The following is a 27,820-nucleotide window of genomic DNA, read 5'->3' as shown; positions in this document are numbered from 1 at the left end:
GAAATAGACTGAAACCGGAAGATGGCAGTAATACAACAAAAAGGATGCAAGCTGCCGTTAAACACCACAGAAGAAGAAGATGGGCGGGACAGCGTCATCCAGGACTGGCTGCCTATTGGCCACACGCACGTAAACGTACATATGACGTTATTTTGAAATTTCAGCGGTCGAGCTGTTGTGTGTCACTGGCAGCCTCGTCGATACGGTTTTGAGATTCAAAAATAGTTACATACGGTGGATTAAAAATGTCTTTTTCAAGAGCGCCTGTGAAAAGGTTCAACGAAAACATGGGTAAGTGACGTTCAAAAGCCACGGTAGCTAGTAGCATGTTGGCAAGGAATCCTCAAGTTATTCAACGGATACGTTAGCTTTTAAGTAGTTAGCTCATCTTAGCTCACATGCGTACAGTTAGGTAATGTTATGTTAACATTAACTGCTAAGGATAAGTTAACTAGTTACACTCAAAGTGAATGGAACCAAGTAAAATAAAGCAAGCTAACGTATGTTAGATGGCTAAACCAACAAAGAAGTAACGTATCTGTAACCTGGCTAATGTTGTGCATTTGGCCGAAGGTTGTGCTCCTGCTCCGGGGTCTTATGAGGTCAAACCTGGGGACCTGAAGGGAGCAGCTACCTTCGACAAATCTGATCGATTCAGAATTGTTAAGGCAGGTGGGTGTACACGTGATAATCAAAATGCAACAAGGAAAGAATACTTTGAACGTCAGCTAAAACATAACGTTTTCTGCCATCCGTTTTCATCATCTGCATCTCCAGCCGCTATCTCCAGCCGAAGTGTCCTAATGTCAAGTGTCCTAATGTCACCTGTCCGCAGGACGATGTCTGTTGATGGTCTTGTAAGTTGTCTTTTACATCGGCACGTAACACTAACAACTATTCCACTTACATGGGTCCTCAGTAACCGATCAGCCATTTCAAAATGTGCTCCTGTCAAAAAAAAGTAACCCACTTGATGTCTTGTGAAATCCTAGGTTGAAGGTTCAAGTGCAAAGAAGGATAATAATGCCATGACCATGGAAAGGAAGCAGCACATGCTCCTAGAGAGAGAGGTAGCCACACTTCCTCAAAGGAACATTTGTGCTAACAATAATGTTGTGTTTTCTGTTATCAGTGGCTTTTGTCATAACTGAGCAAACGGTAAATCAACAGATGTAACTTACTGCAGATGTGGAAAACGTCATGACCGTAGCTTTGTTTCTGTCCAGATGAGGTCACTGGTTCAGCAGCGAGGGGAGCAGGACCGGCGCTTGTTGACTCTAGAAGAGGATCTGAAGAAGGTGGAGGCCAAGCTGCTGGCTGCAGTCAGGGAGAAGACGGGCCTCTCTGCCAATGTCACCACTCTGGACAGACAGCTGGTAGAGCTCAAGAAAGTCAACGAGTTCCTAAAAAACAAGGTGTGCTTGGTTTTGATGTACATTTTTTGTATATTTAGAAATCCTGTCTTGATTACACCTTGATGAGTGTCTTAGCTGCTAAAAAGTTTTTATGTGTGTAAAAAGCATGTTTTTCTTTGGGTTTTTTTAGGTTTCTGCTGACTCATGCTTTACCTCTCTGTGTGCTTATAGGATCTCCGTTTGAAGCTCCGAGAGAAGACCCAGGAGAACACTGTTGCTGGTTCTCAGTTGGAGAAAGTGACGTAAGCAAAAGCCTAATGGTTCCTCCAAGCAGGTTAGATCTGCACTTTATACCATGACACTCATTTTCCACTTTTCCACAGGCAACTGGAGACTGACCTGGACCAGCGCACTGCTGAGATAGAAACCACCCAAGGTGTGTTAAGGCAAAAAGAGAAGGAGGCACAGGAATTCCAGCAAGCGCTGCAGGCGTCAAAGGATGCTTTAGTGGAGGTGGAGAAGAGGTTGGAGACCCAAGAGCTGGAGCTTAAATATTCACAAAGGTCAGTGAGGGACATGGAGGAGCAAATGGAGTCAGCCAACCAAAAAGTTCAGGATTCCCAAGCGACGGTTCGACAGCAGGAGGCAGAGCTCACTAGACTGAGAGAGGTGCTCAGAAGGACAGAGAAGGAGCTGGACGAGCGAGTGGCACATCTGGAACAGAGGTGTCTGTTCTCTGAGGAAGAGAGAAGTATGTTCACCAAGATCCATTTACGATGATAACTTAAGTTGCAAAAATTGATAAACGGTTATGTGATTCATATATTGTGTTTTTTGTTGAAGGTAGGACTCGGGAGGAGGGAATGCGGAGAGTGGAGGAGTTGAAAACAGCGCTCCTCTTGCTAAAGGAAGCTAAAAAAGATGAGAAAAATACTCAAATTCAACTCCAGCAAGAACATGCTGCTCTTACTGAAGAACTGACAAAAGAAAAGGTGACACCATCTTTATTTGTCTCACATGGCGCGTTCATTTTAGATTCAGTGCCAGATCACCTGAGCTGCGACTGACGCTTTCTTCTTTCCTACAGGCACTTGTGGACTCCCTGTCTGTGCTGGTGGAGCAGGAGAGGGAGGAGGCAGAGGAGCGGCTGAGACAGCTCAAGGAGGAGATGGAGGAGGTGCTGGGTGAGCTCGCTCTCCTGGAGGACCAGGAGCAGACGAGCCAGGAGGTGGCGGAGAGGAATCAGGAGTCCCTCCAGAGGCTGCAGGAGGAATACAACGAGCTGGAGGGACAGCTGAGTGATGCCAGGGCACTGTTGGACAGGTGAGCAGCCAAAGGCCACGCATACCCATGAGATGTGTTGACAGAAAACGTATTACGGTGACGTCTGGAAGTCATGCTTGCATTAACGACGTACTCCTCACTGCACTTGCAAAAACAAAACCTTTGTTTTTTGATTCGTTGCCACTGACTGCTCGCTACTATTTAGAGTCGGCGGCAGCTGGGAGCGTGTCCCGGCATTCCACTGAGCATAAAGTAAAGGAAAATAATTGACAGGTTGCCGGACCATCACAGCTCTGACACGGAGAGTGGGTCACTAGCTGTTTTTGTGTAAGGCCAATTTCAATGATTGCAAGTAAACTCACAACCTCATCTTTGGGATCTGAGGGGAAGCAGGGCACCAGTTGGAGGAAATCTTTATTTATTTTATCAGAAAGTTGAGAGTCGAGACGGATACAATAGTAGGAATGATGCGCAACAAACAACCGAGAATGGCCGTGTTTCTATGTGCACCTCACAACCAGACTGCAGCTAAAAGAGTTTCTTCATCAGTTCATCGTTTTGTCAGTTATTTTCGGGATTTATTGTTTAGTTTATGAAATGCCAGAGCCCAGGATTTTGAAATGTAATACGGTACAGATTACTTGTTACCCTGTTAAAATAATTTAACTAGTTTAGTTTGTTCAAAGTAATGTAAATTATCAGTATTACATTTGATTCCAATAAATGTTTAAACTGGGTAATAACGCTGGACAGTCCTTAAAACATACATTGAAACCAGGCGGTGTTCAGCACTCAAACGATTACTGTCAAACATTCATTAAAGTTCTTCGACATAGCTTTAATTTAGATTGGATAACATAATCATGTCATATTCTACATACAAACATTTTGATTAGTAACTGTAATTCAATTGCACAAGTTTTCTCCGTTTCTAATTATATTTATTTTGTAATTCTGTTACATGTAACCAGTTACTCCCCAGCACTGAACATGAAGACTAAAGTAGCAAATTGCCAGATTTGAGAAGCTGGGAACCGGTTAATGTTTTGCTGTGTAAAATTTCCTAAACGGTTTGTTGATGACCAAAGTAGTTGCAGGTCAAATTTGTTTCTCTCAATCGACTGTTTGGTATATCAGCTAAATGTATGAGCTCTGCTGCATCGCTGGGAGACTTTCAGATATTCTATTGATTCATTGACAGGACGAATGTTTCAGAATTCTTTATTATTTAAGGTACATTTCCACAAGCATAAGACCAAAATAAAAGATGGAAATGTCTCTGATCGATGATTGTATCAGTAAAGTCAAGAGACCTACCACCTATAAACACACCAAAACTGTGCACTCATCATTCTTAGTAAGAGCAACGAAGTGGCCGCTTTGAAAGTGGAGCATTCATCCGCCATGATGGAGCTCCAAGAGGCCCACACAGACGTGCTGAGCAAGATGGGAGACATTGTCACGGAGCTGAAAAGGTGAGCGCACTCCGGTTGTCGGTATTCCTGGAATGCGAGTTGGATTCGTGTTGAGGTTAAATTTCAGTCAACGTGTAGTCTCTCACACTCTGCTCCTCTTACTTTTCAGCGCCAGAGAGGCTCTGCAGGGAGCAGAAGGGAGACGGAAAGAACTGGAAGCGGAGATGGACAGAGTGACACAACAGATGAAGGAGGAGATGGAGAAAATCGTTCAACAGAAAGAGGAGGAGGTCAACCGAGTGAAGGAGGGCTTGGAGGAGCACCAGGAAAGGCAGTTAGCTGAGGCAAAATCCAGGGAGGAGAATTCAAGGTACGCTTCGAAATCCCTGAGTCTACTTTGAAATAACTCACTTTTCCGTCTTTTTTGTTTTTTAATATTCCCTTTTCTCCTTGACTTGATAGAAAGTTGCTGGAGGTGCAGTCTCTCCTTACACAAAAAGATGAGGAGATAAAGGCCATGGGGACGAGCCACGCCGCCCTGACGGAAAAGGCCCAGGAACTGCTAGAGGAGGTCAACCAGCAGAAAGGGGAAATAATGGAACCGCTCCAACAAGAAAGAGAAGAGAAAGTTCAAGTTCAGACAGCCCTTCAGGAGGAAAGGGGAGCTTTGGAGGTCGAAAGAGAAGTCAGGTCAGAGGTGGTCCGGCTACAGATCGAGCTTGAGAGAGTAGACGAGGAAAGGAAGAGTCTTCTGTCTCAAGTAGAGCTCACGGACCGGTCCAGGCTTGCTCTTGAACATCGACTGAACATGGCAGAGCAGGACAGAAACCGGCCTCACCCGGATGAGATTGAACAAGCGGGTTTGATCGTCCATGCCCAGTTCGACCTTATGGAGGAGAAGACCCAGAGTCTGCACCGCGAGTTGGACGAGCTGAGACGAGATGGACGCGCTCTGCAGGAGCAGGTGGAGCTGCTGACTCAGGAGAAGGTCACGCTGCAGTGGGAGTTGGAGGAGCAGCGGCAGGAACTTCAAAGACAAATGGATGAAGCGCAGGAGAAAAGGTGAACAGGATTGGATTCTTGAGTTATGAGTTCTTTTTTTTTTTACAATCAGCACATTTTAACTCCTCATTCCTTTCCTCAAAGCTCCCAAGTTTCAGAGAGCGGACACTGGAGGAAACAATATGAGGAGCTGTTTGCGAAGGTCAGGCCCTTCCAGGTCAGTCATTTCCACACCGGGTCAAATATGACATAGCCCAAACGATGTGAAATGTGAAAGGTGTTTGTTGTGATGCAACCACAGATATTTATCACTCATCTCTGTAGCTTTTAGTGTCTTTTAGCACTGTTTTAATTCAGTTTCAACCTTGTTTCCAGCTGTATGTCGGTGTTGTAATAGCAGCTCGTTGCTGAGTTGAAGCCCTCTCAATGTTCACTCGGTTGTGCGCCCACAGGACCAGCTCAATGCGTTTGCAGCCGAGCGAAATACACTCGTCAATGAAAACGGAGCGAACCAGGAGGAGTTGAACAAGTTGTCCGATGCCTACGCCCGTCTGCTGGGCCACCAGAACCAGAAGCAGAAGATCAAGCATGTGATGAAGCTGAAAGATGAGAATGTCAGCCTAAAACAGGTGATGCATGAGAACGGCACCGACTGCTCTCCAAAGCCACATCGTGCACGTTTGGTCTCGCTCTCATGCGCCGGTCCTTCATCCCCTCTTTGTGTCTGTGTAGGAGGTGTCTAAGCTTCAGTCCCAGGTGAGCCGGCAGAAGAGAGATCTGGAGCAGCTGAAGTGGAAGCGCCCCGGTAGTCCTCGTCGGTTTGATCCCAGCAAAGCTTTCCATCACGACAAGGAGAACCGGCGAACAGAAACCCTGAAAGAAGGTGCGTACTGAACTGCAACACAATGAAAGCATATCGAGGTAGAGCGTATGAGATATGTGTGATGAGAACAGTTCTGTGATTTTTCTTCTTTGCTTGTTTTGTCAGGAAACCATTATGCATAATGGAGCTCTTCTGCCAGACAAGACCTGAAAACTAAATGACATTTCTATGGTTTGGTCTTTTTTGTACTTATTTGTGTCAGTTTTGTTAACTTCGTAATACTTGCACAGAGAGTGAGGATGTATATTTACATTTTAATAATAAACGTTAGCAGCAGATTTTATGTGTGCAAGAGCAGTGTGTTGAAATAATGAGATGGATGGCTGTAAGTCTACTTCTTTCTAAATCGTTCTTCTTTGTAAATAAAGACAACTTTTAACTTCCTAAACAAAAGCATTACTGAGATTTATTTTCTTCCCAAGTGTTAAAATGCTTTTCTTTTTTCTTTATTTTTTTTATTTGGATCATCTCGGCCATGTCTGTCCTCAGCCAGTAGAGGGCACTGTAGGACTGCAGCCACAGGTTGGAGTGCAGCAAAAGGCCATTGCAGCCCATGTTTCATCCACACCTGCTACAAAGAACACAACTTCACCCTCTGTGTAGAGAGGAGCCTCGGGTTTTGTGTCATGACGGTTTATTTCCATCAGTTGATAAGACACAGCCAGCAAGTATTGGGCCAGAAATTGACCTTTTTACAAGCTAGTTGTGGAGTGACGAGCTAGTCTCACTCGCCCTCCAGGTAGTGAATGCTGCGTAACTCATGGCAGCACTGCTCCACGCTGCCTCGCTTCACCTCGGGCTCTTCACGGCCGTCCACAGCTGCCGCTCCTGTCTGGCCCTTTTTTTTTTAAGTGGAGAAAGTTTCCATAGCCACGTGTTAAGAAGTCCTGCTGTTGCTTTGCAAAGCTCCAGTTCATCAAACTACCATTTAAAACTCTTCACACTTTAATGGAGACTTAATGGCTAGGCAATCAGATCCCCCTTATCCACTTAGTCTGGTTAGCCTCCACTTCAAGAGGAGGTATGATGGAGCTCCAACAGAGGCGCATCATGGCTGACACCTGAAGTTAAATTCAAAATAGCAATACATTGTTTGAAGGGGAACATCCAAATAATGCCTTGTGAGAATAATAAGGATTTTGGGGATTTCGCAAGGTTTGTTATTGGAGATGTTAAAGGCGACTATGAAACCAAACAGCCTGAATTCAAACGAGGCCAGAGACGTGCTTTGCACACTAATGATGGTTCGGATAAATGCAGAGATAGATCGACTTTATTTCAGACTCGGGGTCCATACAGACGGATACATAAAAAAACAAACAATAAAAGTACAGAGGCCTAGCAACGCCTTACAAAGAGACAGCTGTACCAATGTCGTCACAGCTGGACTGGTAGCGTGTGGTGCTAAACCTTATGTTGGTTAAAACAAGTATGATCCCATTTACAGAGTCATTCAGTCGACAGATGAATTTGTACATGAGATTTCTTAAAACTGTTTGGAAAGTGTTGACTCGTGCAGCCACACACATTTCACTGGCACTACTCCATCTCGGTCTCTTTAAAAGTATTCTCATGGCGTCATTGTACGCTACTTGAAGTCTCTGTAAACTCTTTTTTTTGTAGTTTGACCACAAGTGTGCAGTGTAGAGTGGAGTACAATATGCTCTGAACAGAGACATCTTCACTCCATCTGTACACAGACCAGACATGCGTGAGAGACTGTTTGCTTGTGCAGACATCATACGACATTGCCTGGAAATGTCGTTATCATCAGACATGTGTTCTGTTAAAAAATGACCAAGATATTTCACTTCACTACAGACACCAAGATTATTGTCAGACAATTTGAAGTCTGGGAAGTTTAGACATTTGTCCTCTTTAGTTGGACAGATCAGGATAGCACTCTTACTGGCGCTGTATTTGATGTCATGTTCCACACCGTACACAGTACATATAGTGAGGAGCTGCTGAAGACCAGCGCTAGAAGGACTAAAGATCACCAGATCATCTGCATACATGATGTGATTAACCAGAGTTAAATATTTTTTTAGTTACTTTGGAAAAAAAAATATTTTTTTAGTTACTTTGGAAAAAAAGTAACTTTTTTAGTTACTTTGGAAAAAAAAATATTTTTTTAGTTACTTTGGAAAAAAAAATATTTTTTTAGTTACTTTGGAAAAAGTTACTTTTTTAGTTACTTTGGAAAAAAAGTAACTTTTTTAGTTACTTTGGAAAAAAAAATATTTTTTTAGTTACTTTGGAAAAAAAGTTACTTTTTTAGTTACTTTGGAAAAAAAGTTACTTTTTTAGTTACTTTGGAAAAAAAAGTTACTTTTTTAGTTACTTTGGAAAAAAAGTTACTTTTTTAGTTACTTTGGAAAAAAAGTTACTTTTTTAGTTACTTTGTAAAAAAAGTTACTTTTTTAGTTACTTTGGAAAAAAAAATATTTTTTTAGTTACCTTGGAAAAAAAAGTTACTTTTTTAGTTACTTTGGAAAAAAAATATTTTTTTAGTTACTTTGGAAAAAAAAATATTTTTTTAGTTACTTTGGAAAAAAAAATATTTTTTTAGTTACTTTGGAAAAAAAGTTACTTTTTTAGTTACTTTGGAAAAAAAGTTACTTTTTTAGTTACTTTGGAAAAAAAATATTTTTTTAGTTACTTTGTAAAAAAAGTTACTTATTTAGTTACTTTGTAAAAAAAGTTACTTTTTTAGTTACTTTGGAAAAAAAAATATTTTTTTAGTTACTTTGGAAAAAAAAATATTTTTTTAGTTACTTTGTAAAAAAAGTTACTTTTTTAGTTACTTTGGAAAAAAAGTTACTTTTTTAGTTACTTTGGAAAAAAAGTTACTTTTTTAGTTACTTTGTAAAAAAAGTTACTTTTTTAGTTACTTTGGAAAAAAAAATATTTTTTTAGTTACTTTGGAAAAAAAGTTACTTTTTTAGTTACTTTGGAAAAAAAGTTACTTTTTTAGTTACTTTGGAAAAAAAAATATTTTTTTAGTTACTTTGGAAAAAAAAATATTTTTTTAGTTTCTTTGGAAAAAAAGTTACTTTTTTAGTTACTTTGGAAAAAAAGTTACTTTTTTAGTTACTTTGGGAAAAAAAATATTTTTTTAGTTACTTTGGAAAAAAAAATATTTTTTTAGTTACTTTGGAAAAAAAAATATTTTTTTAGTTACTTTGGGAAAAAAAATATTTTTTTAGTTACTTTGGAAAAAAAAATATTTTTTTAGTTACTTTGGAAACAATTTACTTTTTTAGTTACTTTGGAAAAAAAAAAATTTTTTTAGTTACTTTGGAAAAAAAAAATTTTTTTTAGTTACTTTGGAAAAAAAAAATTTTTTTAGTTACTTTGGAAAAAAAAATTTTTTTAGTTACTTTGGAAAAAAAAATATTTTTTTAGTTACTTTGGAAAAAAAAAAAATTTTTAGTTACTTTGGAAAAAAAAAAAAAATTTTAGTTACTTTGGAAAAAAAAATATTTTTTTAGTTTCTTTGGAAAAAAAAAATTTTTTTTAGTTACTTTGGAAAAAAAAATATTTTTTTAGTTTCTTTGGAAAAAAAAATATTTTTTTAGTTACTTTGGAAAAAAAAATATTTTTTTAGTTACTTTGGAAAAAAAAATATTTTTTTAGTTACTTTGGAAAAAAAAATATTTTTTTAGTTACTTTGGAAAAAAAAATATTTTTTTAGTTACTTTGGAAAAAAAAAAATTTTTTTAGTTACTTTGGAAAAAAAAAATTTTTTTAGTTACTTTGGAAAAAAAAAAAATTTTTTAGTTACTTTGGAAAAAAAAAAAAAAATTTTTGTTACTTTGGAAAAAAAAATTTTTTTTTAGTTACTTTGGAAAAAAAATTTTTTTTTTTAGTTACTTTGGAAAAAAAATATTTTTTTAGTTTCTTTGGAAAAAAAAAAATTTTTTAGTTACTTTGGAAAAAAAAAATTTTTTTTAGTTACTTTGGAAAAAAAAATTTTTTTTAGTTACTTTGGAAAAAAAAATTTTTTTAGTTACTTTGGAAAAAAAAAAATTTTTTTAGTTACTTTGGAAAAAAAAAATTTTTACTTTGGAAAAAAAATTTTTTTTTTAGTTTCTTTGGAAAAAAAAAATTTTTTAGTTACTTTGGAAAAAAAAATATTTTTTTAGTTACTTTGGAAAAAAAAATTTTTTTTAGTTACTTTGGAAAAAAAAATATTTTTTGTTACTTTGGAAAAAAAAATATTTTTTTAGTTACTTTGGAAAAAATTTTTTTTTTTTAGTTACTTTGGAAAAAAAAATATTTTTTTAGTTACTTTGGAAAAAAAAAATTTTTTTTAGTTACTTTGGAAAAAAAAATATTTTTTTAGTTACTTTGGGGAAAAAAATATTTTTTTAGTTACTTTGGAAAAAAAAATATTTTTTTAGTTACTTTGGAAAAAAAAATATTTTTTTACTTACTTTGGGAAAAAAAATATTTTTTTAGTTACTTTGGGAAAAAAAAAATTTTTTTAGTTACTTTGGAAAAAAAAAATTTTTTTAGTTACTTTGGAAAAAAAAATATTTTTTTAGTTACTTTGGAAAAAAAATATATTTTTTAATTACTTTGGAAAAAAATTTTTTTTTTAGTTACTTTGGAAAAAAAAAAACAATTTTTTAGTTACTTTGGAAAAAAAAAATTTTTTTAGTTACTTTGGAAAAAAAAAACAATTTTTTAGTTACTTTGGAAAAAAAAAAAAATTTTTAGTTACTTTGGAAAAAAAAAATTTTTTTAGTTACTTTGGAAAAAAAAAAAATTTTTTAGTTACTTTGGAAAAAATAATATTTTTTTAGTTTCTTTGGAAAAAAAAAAATTTTTTAGTTACTTTGGAAAAAAAAAATTTTTTTTAGTTACTTTGGAAAAAAAAAATTTTTTAGTTACTTTGGAAAAAAAATTATTTTTTTAGTTACTTTGGAAAAAAAAAAATTTTTTAGTTACTTTGGAAAAAAAATTATTTTTTTAGTTACTTTGGAAAAAAAAATATTTTTTTAGTTACTTTGGGAAAAAAAATATTTTTTTAGTTACTTTGGAAAAAAAATATATTTTTTTAGTTACTTTGGAAAACAAATATTTTTTTAGTTACTTTGGAAAAACAAATATTTTTTTAGTTACTTTGGAAAAAAAAATATTTTTTTAGTTACTTTGGAAAAAAAAATATTTTTTTAGTTACTTTGGGAAAAAAATATTTTTTTAGTTACTTTGGAAAAAAAAATATTTTTTTAGTTACTTTGGAAAAAAAAATATTTTTTTAGTTACTTTGGGAAAAAAAATATTTTTTTAGTTACTTTGGAAAAAAAAATATTTTTTTAGTTTCTTTGGAAAAAAAAAAAATGTTTTAGTTACTTTGGAAAAAAAAATATTTTTTTAGTTTCTTTGGAAAAAAAATATTTTTTTAGTTACTTTGGAAAAAAAATTATTTTTTTAGTTACTTTGGAAAAAAAAATATTTTTTTAGTTACTTTGGAAAAAAAAATATTTTTTTAGTTTCTTTGGAAAAAAAAATATTTTTTAGTTACTTTGGAAAAAAAAATATTTTTTTAGTTACTTTGGAAAAAAAATATTTTTTTAGTTACTTTGGAAAAAAAAATATTTTTTTAGTTACTTTGGAAAAAAAAATATTTTTTTAGTTACTTTGGAAAAAAAATATTTTTTTAGTTACTTTGGAAAAAAAAATATTTTTTTAGTTACTTTGGAAAAAAATATTTTTTTTTAGTTACTTTGGGAAAAAAAATATTTTTTTAGTTACTTTGGAAAAACAAATATTTTTTTAGTTACTTTGGAAAAAAAAATATTTTTTTAGTTACTTTGGAAAAAAAATATTTTTTTAGTTACTTTGGAAAAAAAAATATTTTTTTAGTTTCTTTGGAAAAAAAAATATTTTTTTAGTTACTTTGGAAAAAAAAATATTTTTTTAGTTACTTTGGGAAAAAAAATATTTTTTTAGTTACTTTGGAAAAAAAAATATTTTTTTAGTTACTTTGGAAAAAAAATATTTTTTTAGTTACTTTGGAAAAAAAATATTTTTTTAGTTACTTTGGAAAAAAAAATATTTTTTTAGTTACTTTGGAAAAAAAAATATTTTTTTAGTTACTTTGGAAAAAAAATATTTTTTTAGTTACTTTGGGAAAAAAAATATTTTTTTAGTTACTTTGGAAAAAAAAATATTTTTTTAGTTACTTTGGGAAAAAAAATATTTTTTTAGTTTCTTTGGAAAAAAAAATATTTTTTTAGTTACTTTGGAAAAAAAAATATTTTTTTAGTTACTTTGGAAAAAAAAATATTTTTTTAGTTACTTTGGAAAAAAAAATATTTTTTTAGTTACTTTGGAAAAAAAATATTTTTTTAGTTACTTTGGAAAAAAAAATATTTTTTTAGTTACTTTGGAAAAAAAAATATTTTTTTAGTTACTTTGGAAAAAAAATATTTTTTTAGTTACTTTGGAAAAAAAAATATTTTTTTAGTTACTTTGGAAAAAAATATATTTTTTTAGTTACTTTGGGAAAAAAAATATTTTTTTAGTTACTTTGGAAAAAAAAAAATTTTTTTAGTTACTTTGGAAAAAAAAATATTTTTTTAGTTACTTTGGAAAAAAAATATTTTTTTAGTTACTTTGGAAAAAAAAATATTTTTTTAGTTACTTTGGAAAAAAAAATATTTTTTTAGTTACTTTGGAAAAAAAAATATTTTTTTAGTTACTTTGGAAAAAAAATATTTTTTTAGTTACTTTGGAAAAAAAAAAATTTTTTGGTTACTTTGGAAAAAAAAATATTTTTTTAGTTACTTTGGAAAAAAAAATATTTTTTTAGTTTCTTTGGAAAAAAAAAAAATTTTTTAGTTACTTTGGAAAAAAAAATATTTTTTTAGTTTCTTTGGAAAAAAAAATATTTTTTTAGTTACTTTGGAAAAAAAAATATTTTTTTAGTTACTTTGGAAAAAAAAATATTTTTTTAGTTACTTTGGGAAAAAAAATTTTTTTTTAGTTTCTTTGGAAAAAAAAAATTTTTTTTAGTTACTTTGGAAAAAAAAATATTTTTTTAGTTTCTTTGGAAAAAAAAATATTTTTTTAGTTACTTTGGAAAAAAAAATATTTTTTTAGTTACTTTGGAAAAAAAAAATTTTTTTTAGTTACTTTGGGAAAAAAAATATTTTTTTAGTTTCTTTGGAAAAAAAAATATTTTTTTAGTTACTTTGGAAAAAAAAATATTTTTTTAGTTACTTTGGAAAAAAAAATATTTGTTTAGTTACTTTGGAAAAAAAAATATTTTTTTAGTTACTTTGGAAAAAAAATATTTTTTTAGTTACTTTGGAAAAAAAATATTTTTTTAGTTACTTTGGAAAAAAAAATATTTTTTTAGTTACTTTGGAAAAAAAAATATTTTTTAGTTACTTTGGGAAAAAAAAAAAAATTTTAGTTACTTTGGAAAAAAAAAATGTTTTTTAGTTACTTTGGAAAAAAAATTTTTTTTTTAGTTTCTTTGGAAAAAAAAATATTTTTTAAGTTACTTTGGAAAAAAAAAAAAAATTTTTAGTTACTTTGGAAAAAAATATATTTTTTTAGTTTCTTTGGAAAAAAAATATTTTTTTAGTTACTTTGGAAAAAAAATATTTTTTTAGTTACTTTGGAAAAAAAATATATTTTTTAATTACTTTGGAAAAAATTTTTTTTTTTAGTTACTTTGGAAAAAAAAAACAATTTTTTAGTTACTTTGGAAAAAAAATTTTTTTTTAGTTACTTTGGAAAAAAAAAATATTTTTTTAGTTACTTTGGAAAAAAAAATATTTTTTTAGTTACTTTGGAAAAAAAAATATTTTTTTAGTTACTTTGGAAAAAAATATATTTTTTTAGTTACTTTGGAAAAAAAAATATTTTTTTAGTTACTTTGGAAAAAAAAATATTTTTTTAGTTACTTTGGAAAAAAAAAAAAATTTTTAGTTACTTTGGGAAAAAAAAAATTTTTTTAGTTACTTTGGAAAAAAAAAAATTTTTTTAGTTACTTTGGAAAAAAAAATATTTTTTTAGTTACTTTGGAAAAAAAAATATTTTTTTAGTTACTTTGGAAAAAAATATATTTTTTTAGTTACTTTGGAAAAAAATATATTTTTTTAGTTACTTTGGAAAAAAAAAATTTTTTTTAGTTTCTTTGGAAAAAAATTTTTTTTTTTAGTTTGTTTGGAAAAAAATAATAATTTTTTAGTTACTTTGGAAAAAAAAAATTTTTTTTAGTTTCTTTGGAAAAAAAAAATTTTTTAGTTACTTTGGAAAAAAAAATATTTTTTTAGTTACTTTGGAAAAAAAATTTTTTTTTAGTTACTTTGGAAAAAAAAATATTTTTTGTTACTTTGGAAAAAAAAATATTTTTTTAGTTACTTTGGAAAAAATTTTTTTTTTTTAGTTACTTTGGAAAAAAAATATTTTTTTAGTTACTTTGGAAAAAAAAAAATTTTTTTAGTTACTTTGGAAAAAAAAATATTTTTTTAGTTACTTTGGGGAAAAAAATATTTTTTTAGTTACTTTGGAAAAAAAAATATTTTTTTAGTTACTTTGGAAAAAAAAATATTTTTTTACTTACTTTGGGAAAAAAAAAATTTTTTTAGTTACTTTGGGAAAAAAAAAATTTTTTTAGTTACTTTGGAAAAAAAAATTTTTTTTAGTTACTTTGGAAAAAAAAATATTTTTTTAGTTACTTTGGAAAAAAAATATATTTTTTAATTACTTTGGAAAAAAAATTTTTTTTTAGTTACTTTGGAAAAAAAAAACAATTTTTTAGTTACTTTGGAAAAAAAAATTTTTTTTAGTTACTTTGGAAAAAAAAAACAATTTTTTAGTTACTTTGGAAAAAAAAAAAATTTTTTAGTTACTTTGGAAAAAAAAAATTTTTTTAGTTACTTTGGAAAAAAAAAAAATTTTTTAGTTACTTTGGAAAAAATAATATTTTTTTAGTTTCTTTGGAAAAAAAAAAATTTTTTAGTTACTTTGGAAAAAAAAAATTTTTTTTAGTTACTTTGGAAAAAAAAAATTTTTTTAGTTACTTTGGAAAAAAAATTATTTTTTTAGTTACTTTGGAAAAAAAAAATTTTTTTAGTTACTTTGGAAAAAAAATTATTTTTTTAGTTACTTTGGAAAAAAAAATATTTTTTTAGTTACTTTGGGAAAAAAAATATTTTTTTAGTTACTTTGGAAAAAAAATATATTTTTTTAGTTACTTTGGAAAAAAAAATATTTTTTTAGTTACTTTGGAAAAAAAAATATTTTTTTAGTTACTTTGGAAAAAAAAATATTTTTTTAGTTACTTTGGAAAAAAAAATATTTTTTTAGTTACTTTGGAAAAAAAAATATTTTTTTAGTTACTTTGGAAAAAAAAATATTTTTTTAGTTACTTTGGAAAAAAAAATATTTTTTTAGTTACTTTGGGAAAAAAAAAATTTTTTTAGTTACTTTGGAAAAAAAAAAATTTTTTTTAGTTACTTTGGAAAAAAAAATATTTTTTTAGTTTCTTTGGAAAAAAAAATATTTTTTTAGTTACTTTGGAAAAAAAAAAAAATTTTTAGTTACTTTAGAAAAAAAAAAAATTTTTTAGTTTCTTTGGAAAAAAAAAAAATTTTTAGTTACTTTGGAAAAAAAAATATTTTTTTAGTTTCTTTGGAAAAAAAAATATTTTTTTAGTTACTTTGGAAAAAAAATATATTTTTTTAGTTACTTTGGAAAAAAAAAATTTTTTTTAGTTACTTTGGAAAAAAAAATATTTTTTTAGTTTCTTTGGAAAAAAAAATATTTTTTTAGTTACTTTGGAAAAAAATATATTTTTTTAGTTACTTTGGAAAAAAATATATTTTTTTAGTTACTTTGGAAAAAATATATATTTTTTTAGTTACTTTGGAAAAAAAATATTTTTTTAGTTACTTTGGAAAAAAAAATATTTTTTTAGTTACTTTGGAAAAAAAAATATTTTTTTAGTTACTTTGGAAAAAAAAATATTTTTTTAGTTACTTTGGAAAAAAAAATATTTTTTTAGTTACTTTGGAAAAAAAAATATTTTTTTAGTTACTTTGGAAAAAAAAATATTTTTTTAGTTACTTTGGAAAAAAAAAAATTTTTTTAGTTACTTTGGAAAAAAAATATATTTTTTTAGTTACTTTGGAAAAAAAAAACAATTTTTTAGTTACTTTGGAAAAAAAAAAAAATTTTTTGTTACTTTGGAAAAAAAAAATTTTTTTAGTTACTTTGGAAAAAAAAAAAAATTTTTAGTTACTTTGGAAAAAAAAAAATTTTTTAGTTACTTTGGAAAAAAAAAAAATTTTTTAGTTACTTTGGAAAAAATAATATTTTTTTAGTTTCTTTGGAAAAAAATATTTTTTTTAGTTACTTTGGAAAAAAAAAATTTTTTTTAGTTACTTTGGAAAAAAAATTTTTTTTTAGTTACTTTGGAAAAAAAATTATTTTTTTAGTTACTTTGGAAAAAAAAAAAATTTTTAGTTACTTTGGAAAAAAATTATTTTTTTAGTTACTTTGGAAAAAAAAATATTTTTTTAGTTACTTTGGGAAAAAAATATTTTTTTAGTTACTTTGGAAAAAAAATATATTTTTTTAGTTACTTTGGAAAAAAAAATATTTTTTTAGTTACTTTGGAAAAAAAAATATTTTTTTAGTTACTTTGGAAAAAAAAATATTTTTTTAGTTACTTTGGAAAAAAAAATATTTTTTTAGTTACTTTGGAAAAAAAAATATTTTTTTAGTTACTTTGGAAAAAAAAATATTTTTTTAGTTACTTTGGAAAAAAAAATATTTTTTTAGTTACTTTGGGAAAAAAAAAAAAATTTTAGTTACTTTGGAAAAAAAAAATTTTTTTTTAGTTACTTTGGAAAAAAAAATATTTTTTTAGTTTCTTTGGAAAAAAAAATATTTTTTTAGTTACTTTGGAAAAAAAAATAATTTTTTAGTTACTTTGGAAAAAAAAAAATTTTTTAGTTTCTTTGGAAAAAAAAAAAAATTTTAGTTACTTTGGAAAAAAAAATATTTTTTTAGTTTCTTTGGAAAAAAAAATATTTTTTTAGTTACTTTGGAAAAAAAAAATATTTTTTTAGTTACTTTGGAAAAAAAAAATTTTTTTTAGTTACTTTGGAAAAAAAAATATTTTTTTAGTTTCTTTGGAAAAAAAAATATTTTTTTAGTTACTTTGGAAAAAAATATATTTTTTTAGTTACTTTGGAAAAAAATATATTTTTTTAGTTACTTTGGAAAAAATATATATTTTTTTAGTTACTTTGGAAAAAAAATATTTTTTTAGTTACTTTGGAAAAAAAAATATTTTTTTAGTTACTTTGGAAAAAAAAATATTTTTTTAGTTACTTTGGAAAAAAAAATATTTTTTTAGTTACTTTGGAAAAAAAAATATTTTTTTAGTTACTTTGGAAAAAAAAATATTTTTTTAGTTACTTTGGAAAAAAAAATATTTTTTTAGTTACTTTGGAAAAAAAAATATTTTTTTAGTTACTTTGGGAAAAAAAATATTTTTTTAGTTACTTTGGAAAAAAAAATATTTTTTTAGTTACTTTGGAAAAAAAAATATTTTTTTAGTTACTTTGGGAAAAAAAATATTTTTTTAGTTACTTTGGAAAAAAAATATATTTTTTTAGTTACTTTGGAAAAAAAAATATTTTTTTAGTTACTTTGGAAAAAAAAATATTTTTTTAGTTACTTTGGAAAAAAAAATATTTTTTTAGTTACTTTGGAAAAAAAAATATTTTTTTAGTTACTTTGGAAAAAAAAATATTTTTTTAGTTACTTTGGAAAAAAAAATATTTTTTTAGTTACTTTGGAAAAAAAAATATTTTTTTAGTTACTTTGGGAAAAAAAAAAATTTTTTAGTTACTTTGGAAAAAAAATTTTTTTTTTTAGTTACTTTGGAAAAAAAAATATTTTTTTAGTTTCTTTGGAAAAAAAAATATTTTTTTAGTTACTTTGGAAAAAAAAATAATTTTTTAGTTACTTTGGAAAAAAAAAAAAATTTTTAGTTTCTTTGGAAAAAAAAAAAAATTTTAGTTACTTTGGAAAAAAAAATATTTTTTTAGTTTCTTTGGAAAAAAAAATATTTTTTTAGTTACTTTGGAAAAAAAATATATTTTTTTAGTTACTTTGGAAAAAAAAAAAATTTTTTAGTTACTTTGGAAAAAAAAATATTTTTTTAGTTTCTTTGGAAAAAAAAATATTTTTTTAGTTACTTTGGAAAAAAATATATTTTTTTAGTTACTTTGGAAAAAAATATATTTTTTTAGTTACTTTGGAAAAAATATATATTTTTTTAGTTACTTTGGAAAAAAAATATTTTTTTAGTTACTTTGGAAAAAAAAATATTTTTTTAGTTACTTTGGAAAAAAAAATATTTTTTTAGTTACTTTGGAAAAAAAAATATTTTTTTAGTTACTTTGGAAAAAAAAATATTTTTTTAGTTACTTTGGAAAAAAAAATATTTTTTTAGTTACTTTGGAAAAAAAAATATTTTTTTAGTTACTTTGGAAAAAAAAATATTTTTTTAGTTACTTTGGGAAAAAAAATATTTTTTTAGTTACTTTGGAAAAAAAAATATTTTTTTAGTTACTTTGGAAAAAAAAAATTTTTTTTAGTTACTTTGGAAAATTTTTTTTTTTTTTAATTACTTTGGAAAAAAAATATTTTTTTAGTTACTTTGGAAAAAAAAATAATTTTTTAGTTACTTTGGAAAAAAAATAATTTTTTAGTTACTTTGGAAAAAAAAAAATTTTTTTAGTTACTTTGGAAAAAAAAAATTTTTTTAGTTACTTTGGAAAAAAAAAAATTTTTTTAGTTACTTTGGAAAAAAAATATATTTTTTTAGTTACTTTGGAAAAAAAATATTTTTTTAGTTACTTTGGAAAAAAAAATATTTTTTTAGTTACTTTGGAAAAAAAAATATTTTTTTAGTTACTTTGGAAAAAAAAATATTTTTTTAGTTACTTTGGAAAAAAAAATATTTTTTTAGTTACTTTGGAAAAAAAAATATTTTTTTAGTTACTTTGGAAAAAAAAAATTTTTTTTAGTTACTTTGGAAAAAAAAATTTTTTTTTAGTTACTTTGGAAAAAAAAATATTTTTTTAGTTTCTTTGGGAAAAAAAAATATTTTTTAGTTACTTTGGAAAAAAAAATATTTTTTTAGTTTCTTTGGGGAAAAAAATATTTCTTTAGTTACTTTGGAAAAAAAAATATTTTTTTAGTTACTTTGGAAAAAAAAATATTTTTTTAGTTACTTTGGAAAAAAAAATATTTTTTTAGTTTCTTTGGAAAAAAAAATATTTTTTTAGTTACTTTGGGAAAAAAAAATTTTTTTTAGTTACTTTGGAAAAAAAAATATTTTTTTAGTTACTTTGGAAAAAAAAATATTTTTTTAGTTACTTTGGAAAAAAAATATTTTTTTAGTTACTTTGGAAAAAAAAATATTTTTTTAGTTACTTTGGAAAAAAATATATTTTTTTAGTTACTTTGGGAAAAAAAATATTTTTTTAGTTACTTTGGAAAAAAAAATATTTTTTTAGTTACTTTGGAAAAAAATATATTTTTTTAGTTACTTTGGAAAAAAAATATTTTTTTAGTTACTTTGGAAAAAAAAATATTTTTTTAGTTACTTTGGAAAAAAAAATATTTTTTTAGTTACTTTGGAAAAAAAAATATTTTTTTAGTTACTTTGGAAAAAAAAATATTTTTTTAGTTACTTTGGAAAAAAAAAATTTTTTTAGTTACTTTGGAAAAAAAAAAATTTTTTTAGTTACTTTGGAAAAAAAAATTTTTTTTAGTTACTTTGGAAAAAAAAATATTTTTTTAGTTTCTTTGGAAAAAAAAAAATATTTTTTAGTTACTTTGGAAAAAAAAATATTTTTTTAGTTTCTTTGGGAAAAAAAATATTTTTTTAGTTACTTTGGAAAAAAAAATATTTTTTTAGTTACTTTGGAAAAAAAAATATTTTTTTAGTTACTTTGGGAAAAAAAATATTTTTTTAGTTACTTTGGAAAAAAAATATTTTTTTAGTTACTTTGGAAAAAAAAATATTTTTTTAGTTACTTTGGAAAAAAAATATTTTTTTAGTTACTTTGGAAAAAAAAATATTTTTTTAGTTACTTTGGAAAAAAAATATTTTTTTAGTTACTTTGGAAAAAAAAATATTTTTTTAGTTACTTTGGAAAAAAAAATATTTTTTTAGTTACTTTGGAAAAAAAAATATTTTTTTAGTTACTTTGGAAAAAAAAATATTTTTTTAGTTACTTTGGAAAAAAAAATATTTTTTTAGTTACTTTGGAAAAAAAAAATTTTTTTAGTTACTTTGGGAAAAAAAAATTTTTTTAGTTACTTTGGAAAAAAAAATGTTTTTTAGTTACTTTGGAAAAAAAATATTTTTTTTTAGTTTCTTTGGAAAAAAAAATATTTTTTTAGTTACTTTGGAAAAAAAAAAAAATTTTAGTTACTTTGGAAAAAAATATATTTTTTTAGTTTCTTTGGAAAAAAAAATATTTTTTTAGTTACTTTGGAAAAAAATATATTTTTTTAGTTACTTTGGAAAAAAATATATTTTTTTAGTTACTTTGGAAAAAATATATATTTTTTTAGTTACTTTGGAAAAAAAATATTTTTTTAGTTACTTTGGAAAAAAAAATATTTTTTTAGTTACTTTGGAAAAAAAAATATTTTTTTAGTTACTTTGGAAAAAAAAATATTTTTTTAGTTACTTTGGAAAAAAATATATTTTTTTAGTTACTTTGGAAAAAAAAAAATTTTTTTAGTTACTTTGGAAAAAAAAATATTTTTTTAGTTACTTTGGAAAAAAAAATATTTTTTTAGTTACTTTGGGAAAAAAAATATTTTTTTAGTTACTTTGGAAAAAAAAATTTTTTTTTAGTTACTTTGGAAAAAAAAATATTTTTTTAGTTACTTTGGAAAAAAAAATATTTTTTTTAATTACTTTGGAAAAAAAATATTTTTTTAGTTACTTTGGAAAAAAAAATTTTTTTTAGTTACTTTGGAAAAAAAATAATTTTTTAGCTACTTTGGAAAAAAAAAAATTTTTTAGTTACTTTGGAAAAAAAAAAATTTTTTAGTTACTTTGGAAAAAAAAAATTTTTTTTAGTTACTTTGGAAAAAAAAAATATTTTTTTAGTTACTTTGGAAAAAAAATATTTTTTTAGTTACTTTGGAAAAAAAAATATTTTTTTAGTTACTTTGGAAAAAAAAATATTTTTTTAGTTACTTTGGAAAAAAAAATATTTTTTTAGTTACTTTGGAAAAAAAAATATTTTTTTAGTTACTTTGGAAAAAAAAATATTTTTTTAGTTACTTTGGAAAAAAAAAATTTTTTTTAGTTACTTTGGAAAAAAAAATTTTTTTTTAGTTACTTTGGAAAAAAAAATATTTTTTTAGTTTCTTTGGGAAAAAAAAATATTTTTTAGTTACTTTGGAAAAAAAAATATTTTTTTAGTTTCTTTGGGAAAAAAAATATTTTTTTAGTTACTTTGGAAAAAAAAATATTTTTTTAGTTACTTTGGAAAAAAAAATATTTTTTTAGTTACTTTGGAAAAAAAAATATTTTTTTAGTTTCTTTGGAAAAAAAAATATTTTTTTAGTTACTTTGGAAAAAAAAAATTTTTTTTAGTTACTTTGGAAAAAAAAATATTTTTTTAGTTACTTTGGAAAAAAAAATATTTTTTTAGTTACTTTGGAAAAAAAATATTTTTTTAGTTACTTTGGAAAAAAAAATATTTTTTTAGTTACTTTGGAAAAAAATATATATTTTTTAGTTACTTTGGGAAAAAAAATATTTTTTTAGTTACTTTGGAAAAACAAATATTTTTTTAGTTACTTTGGAAAAAAAAATATTTTTTTAGTTACTTTGGAAAAAATATATTTTTTTAGTTACTTTGGAAAAAAAAATATTTTTTTAGTTACTTTGGAAAAAAAAATATTTTTTTAGTTACTTTGGAAAAAAAAATATTTTTTTAGTTACTTTGGAAAAAAAAATATTTTTTTAGTTACTTTGGAAAAAAAAATATTTTGTTTAGTTACTTTGGAAAAAAAAAATTTTTTTAGTTACTTTGGAAAAAAAAATTTTTTTTTAGTTACTTTGGAAAAAAAAATATTTTTTTAGTTTCTTTGGAAAAAAAATAATATTTTTTAGTTACTTTGGAAAAAAAAATATTTTTTTAGTTTCTTTGGGAAAAAAAATATTTTTTTAGTTACTTTGGAAAAAAAAATATTTTTTTAGTTACTTTGGAAAAAAAAATATTTTTTTAGTTACTTTGGGAAAAAAAATATTTTTTTAGTTACTTTGGAAAAAAAATATTTTTTTAGTTACTTTGGAAAAAAAAATATTTTTTTAGTTACTTTGGAAAAAAAATATTTTTTTAGTTACTTTGGAAAAAAAAATATTTTTTTAGTTACTTTGGAAAAAAAAATATTTTTTTAGTTACTTTGGAAAAAAAAATATTTTTTTAGTTACTTTGGAAAAAAAAATATTTTTTTAGTTACTTTGGAAAAAAAAATATTTTTTTAGTTACTTTGGAAAAAAAAATATTTTTTTAGTTACTTTGGAAAAAAAAATATTTTTTTAGTTACTTTGGAAAAAAAATTTTTTTTTAGTTACTTTGGGAAAAAAAAAATTTTTCAGTTACTTTGGAAAAAAAAATGTTTTTTAGTTACTTTGGAAAAAAAATATTTTTTTTTAGTTTCTTTGGAAAAAAAAATATTTTTTTAGTTACTTTGGAAAAAAAAAAATTTTTTAGTTACTTTGGAAAAAAATATATTTTTTTAGTTACTTTGGAAAAAAATATATTTTTTTAGTTACTTTGGGAAAAAAAATATTTTTTTAGTTACTTTGGAAAAAAAAAATTTTTTTAGTTACTTTGGAAATTTTTTTTTTTTTTTAGTTACTTTGGAAAAAAAAATATTTTTTTGGTTACTTTGGAAAAAAAAATATTTTTTTAGTTACTTTGGAAAAAAAATATATTTTTTTAGTTACTTTGGAAAAAAATATATTTTTTTAGTTACTTTGGAAAAAAAAATATATTTTTAGTTACTTTGGGAAAAAAAAAAAAATTTTAGTTACTTTGGAAAAAAAAAAAATTTTTTAGTTACTTTGGAAAAAAAAATATTTTTTTAGTTTCTTTGGAAAAAAAATTTTTTTTAGTTACTTTGGAAAAAAATATATTTTTTTAGTTACTTTGGAAAAAAATATATTTTTTTAGTTACTTTGGGAAAAAAAATATTTTTTTAGTTACTTTGGAAAAAAAAATTTTTTTTAGTTACTTTGGAATTTTTTTTTTTTTTTTAGTTACTTTGGAAAAAAATATATTTTTTTGGTTACTTTGGAAAAAAAAATATTTTTTTAGTTACTTTGGAAAAAAAATATATTTTTTTAGTTACTTTGGAAAAAAATATATTTTTTTAGTTACTTTGGAAAAAAAAATATATTTTTAGTTACTTTGGGAAAAAAAAAAAAATTTTAGTTACTTTGGAAAAAAAAAATTTGTTTTAGTTACTTTGGAAAAAAAAATATTTTTTTAGTTTCTTTGGAAAAAAAATTTTTTTTAGTTACTTTGGAAAAAAATATTTTTTTTTAGTTTCTTTGGAAAAAAAAATATTTTTTTAGTTACTTTGGAAAAAAAAATATTTTTTTAGTTACTTTGGAAAAAAAAAATTTTTTTTAGTTACTTTGGAAAAAAAAAATATTTTTTTAGTTTCTTTGGAAAAAAAAAAAATTTTTTAGTTACTTTGGAAAAAAAAATATTTTTTTAGTTACTTTGGAAAAAAAAATATTTTTTTAGTTACTTTGGAAAAAAAAATATTTTTTTAGTTACTTTGGGAAAAAAAATATTTTTTTAGTTACTTTGGAAAAAAAAATATTTTTTTAGTTACTTTGGAAAAAAAAATATTTTTTTAGTTACTTTGGAAAAAAAAAAAATTTTTTAGTTACTTTGGAAAAAAAAATATTTTTTTAGTTACTTTGGAAAAAAAAATATTTTTTTAGTTACTTTGGAAAAAAAATATATTTTTTAGTTACTTTGGAAAAAAAAAATTTTTTTAGTTACTTTGGAAAAAAAAATATTTTTTTAGTTACTTTGGAAAAAAAATATTTTTTTAGTTACTTTGGGAAAAAAAATATTTTTTTAGTTACTTTGGAAAAAAAAATATTTTTTTAGTTTCTTTGGAAAAAAAAATATTTTTTTAGTTACTTTTGGGAAAAAAAATATATTTTTTAGTTACTTTGGAAAAAAAAAATTTTTTTTAGTTACTTTGGGAAAAAAAATTTTTTTTTAGTTACTTTGGAAAAAAAATATTTTTTTAGTTACTTTGGAAAAAAAAATATTTTTTTAGTTACTTTGGGAAAAAAAAATTTTTTTTAGTTACTTTGGAAAAAAAAATTTTTTTTTTAATTACTTTGGAAAAAAAAATATTTTTTTTGTTTCTTTGGAAAAAAAAAAAAATTTTTAGTTACTTTGGAAAAAAAAATTTTTTTTTAGTTACTTTGGAAAAAAAATATTTTTTTAGTTACTTTGGAAAAAAAATATTTTTTTAGTTACTTTGGAAAAAAAAATATTTTTTTAGTTACTTTGGAAAAAAAAATTTTTTTTAGTTTCTTTGGAAAAAAAAATATTTTTTTAGTTACTTTGGAAAAAAAATATATTTTTTAGTTACTTTGGAAAAAAAAATATTTTTTTAGTTACTTTGGAAAAAATATTTTTTTTTTAGTTACTTTGGAAAAAAAAATATTTTTTTAGTTACTTTGGAAAAAAAATTTTTTTTTAGTTACTTTGGAAAAAAAAAAAATTTTTTTAGTTACTTTGGAAAAAAAAAATTTTTTTTAGTTTCTTTGGAAAAAAAATTTTTTTTTTAGTTACTTTGGAAAAAAAAATATTTTTTTAGTTACTTTGGAAAAAAAATATTTTTTTAGTTACTTTGGAAAAAAAAAATTTTTTTAGTTACTTTGGAATTTTTTTTTTTTTTTTAGTTACTTTGGAAAAAAAATATTTTTTTAGTTTCTTTGGAAAAAAAAATATTTGTTTAGTTACTTTGGAAAAAAAAAAATGTTTTTAGTTACTTTGGAAAAAAAATTATTTTTTTAGTTACTTTGGAAAAAAAAATATTTTTTTAGTTACTTTGGAAAAAAAAATATTTTTTTAGTTACTTTGGAAAAAAAATATTTTTTTAGTTACTTTGGAAAAAAAAATATTTTTTTAGTTACTTTGGAAAAAAAATTTTTTTTTTAGTTTCTTTGGAAAAAAAAAAAATTTTTTAGTTACTTTGGAAAAAAAAATATTTTTTTAGTTACTTTGGAAAAAAAAATATTTTTTAGTTACTTTGGAAAAAAAATATATATTTTTTAGTTACTTTGGAAAAAAAAATATTTTTTTAGTTACTTTGGAAAAAAAAAAAATTTTTTAGTTACTTTGGAAAAAAAAATATTTTTTTAGTTACTTTGGAAAAAAAAATATTTTTTTAGTTACTTTGGAAAAAAAAATATTTTTTTAGTTACTTTGGAAAAAAAAATATTTTTTTAGTTACTTTGGAAAAAAAAATATATTTTTAGTTACTTTGGAAAAAAAAATATTTTTTTAGTTACTTTGGAAAAAAAAATATTTTTTTAGTTACTTTGGGAAAAAAAAATTTTTTTTAGTTACTTTGGAAAAAAATTTTTTTTTTTAGTTACTTTGGAAAAAAAAATTTTTTTTTAGTTTCTTTGGGAAAAAATATATTTTTTTAGTTACTTTGGAAAAAAAAATTTTTTTTTAGTTACTTTGGAAAAAAAAATATTTTTTTAGTTACTTTGGAAAAAAAAATATTTTTTTAGTTACTTTGGAAAAAAAAATATTTTTTTAGTTACTTTGGAAACAAAAATATTTTTTTAGTTACTTTGGAAAAAAAATATTTTTTTAGTTACTTTGGAAAAAAAAATATTTTTTTAGTTACTTTGGAAAAAAAAATATTTTTTTAGTTACTTTGGAAAAAAAAATATTTTTTTAGTTACTTTGGAAAAAAAAATATTTTTTTAGTTACTTTGGAAAAAAAAATATTTTTTTAGTTACTTTGGAAAAAAAAATATATTTTTAGTTACTTTGGAAAAAAAAATATTTTTTTAGTTACTTTGGAAAAAAAAAAATTTTTTTAGTTACTTTGGGGAAAAAAAATTTTTTTTAGTTACTTTGGAAAAATTTTTTTTTTTTTAGTTACTTTGGAAAAAAAAATATTTTTTTAGTTTCTTTGGGAAAAAAAAATTTTTTTTAGTTACTTTGGAAAAAAAAAATTTTTTTTAGTTACTTTGGAAAAAAAATTATTTTTTTAGTTACTTTGGGAAAAAAAATATTTTTTTAGTTACTTTGGAAAAAAAAATATTTTTTTAGTTACTTTGGAAAAAAAAAAATTTTTTTTAGTTACTTTGGAAAAAAAAATATTTTTTTAGTTACTTTGGAAAAAAAAATATTTTTTTAGTTACTTTGGAAAAAAAATTATTTTTTTAGTTACTTTGGAAAAAAAAATTTTTTTTAGTTACTTTGGAAAAAAAATTTTTTTTTTAGTTACTTTGGAAAAAAAAGTATTTTTTTAGTTACTTTGGAAAAAAAAAATTTTTTTAGTTACTTTGGAAAATTTTTTTTTTTTTTAATTACTTTGGAAAAAAAAATATTTTTTTAGTTACTTTGGAAAAAAAATATTTTTTTAGTTACTTTGGAAAAAAAAATATTTTTTTAGTTACTTTGGAAAAAAAATATTTTTTTAGTTACTTTGGAAAAAAAAATATTTTTTTAGTTACTTTGGAAAAAAAAATATTTTTTTAGTTACTTTGGAAAATTTTTTTTTTTTTTAGTTACTTTGGAAAAAAAATAATTTTTTTAGTTACTTTGGAAAAAAAATAATTTTTTTAGTTACTTTGGAAAAAAAAAATATTTTTTTAGTTTCTTTGGAAAAAAAATATTTTTTTAGTTACTTTGGGAAAAAAAATATTTTTTTAGTTACTTTGGAAAAAAAAATATTTTTTTAGTTACTTTGGAAAAAAATATATTTTTTTAGTTACTTTGGAAAAAAAATATTTTTTTAGTTACTTTGGAAAAAAAAATATTTTTTTAGTTACTTTGGAAAAAAAAATATTTTTTTAGTTACTTTGGAAAAAAAATATTTTTTTAGTTACTTTGGAAAAAAAAATATTTTTTTAGTTACTTTGGAAAAAAAAATATTTTTTTAGTTACTTTGGAAAAAAAAAATATTTTTTTAGTTACTTTGGAAAAAAATTTTTTTTTTTAGTTACTTTGGAAATTTTTTTTTTTTTTAATTACTTTGGAAAAAAAAATATTTTTTTAGTTACTTTGGAAAAAAAATATTTTTTTAGTTACTTTGGAAAAAAAAATATTTTTTTAGTTACTTTGGAAAAAAAAATATTTTTTTAGTTACTTTGGAAAAAAAAATATTTTTTTAGTTACTTTGGAAAAAAAAATATTTTTTTAGTTACTTTGGAAAAAAAAATATTTTTTTAGTTACTTTGGAAAAAAATAAATATTTTTAGTTACTTTGGAAAAAAAAATATTTTTTTAGTTACTTTGGAAAAAAAAATATTTTTTTAGTTACTTTGGAAAAAAAAATATTTTTTTAGTTACTTTGGAAAAAAAAATATTTTTTTAGTTACTTTGGAAAAAAAAATATTTTTTTAGTTACTTTGGAAAAAAAAATATTTTTTTAGTTACTTTGGAAAAAAAATATTTTTTTAGTTACTTTGGAAAAAAAAATATTTTTTTAGTTACTTTGGAATTTTTTTTTTTTTTTTAATTACTTTGGAAAAAAAATATTTTTTTAGTTATTTTGGAAAAAAAAAAATTTTTTAGTTA

The 27,820-nt window shown here is 23.1% G+C and overlaps 1 protein-coding gene across 1 annotated transcript; it reads left to right on the top strand.

Moving 5' to 3' along the window:
• The first annotated feature begins 180 nt into the window (after positions 1-180).
• hmmr (hyaluronan-mediated motility receptor (RHAMM)) lies at positions 181-6,300 on the top strand. The gene is made up of 16 exons (XM_079269304.1): positions 181-291; positions 574-672; positions 778-857; positions 993-1,070; positions 1,227-1,415; positions 1,587-1,657; positions 1,739-2,106; positions 2,199-2,347; positions 2,443-2,678; positions 3,998-4,114; positions 4,224-4,424; positions 4,517-5,116; positions 5,201-5,273; positions 5,509-5,685; positions 5,789-5,939; positions 6,045-6,300. Exons 1-16 carry the CDS (start codon positions 246-248, stop codon positions 6,059-6,061), a joined length of 2,652 nt encoding a protein of 883 aa, XP_079125430.1. The 5' UTR covers positions 181-245; the 3' UTR covers positions 6,062-6,300.
• The last annotated feature ends 21,520 nt before the right edge of the window (positions 6,301-27,820 follow it).

This window comes from Melanostigma gelatinosum, assembly GCF_949748355.1.
Source record: "Melanostigma gelatinosum genome assembly, chromosome: 5".
Classification (NCBI taxonomy): Eukaryota; Metazoa; Chordata; class Actinopteri; order Perciformes; family Zoarcidae; genus Melanostigma; species Melanostigma gelatinosum.
This window is presented reverse-complemented; position numbering and strand designations above follow the sequence as displayed.

Coding starts and splice junctions, on each gene's coding strand:
- hmmr (XM_079269304.1), top strand. CDS start 246: ATGTCTTTTTCAAGAGCGCCTGTGAAAAGGTTCAACGAAAACATGG. Junction 1,071..1,226: donor ACATGCTCCTAGAGAGAGAG/GTAGCCACACTT, acceptor GTTTCTGTCCAG/ATGAGGTCACTGGTTCAGCA. Junction 2,348..2,442: donor AAGAACTGACAAAAGAAAAG/GTGACACCATCT, acceptor TCTTTCCTACAG/GCACTTGTGGACTCCCTGTC.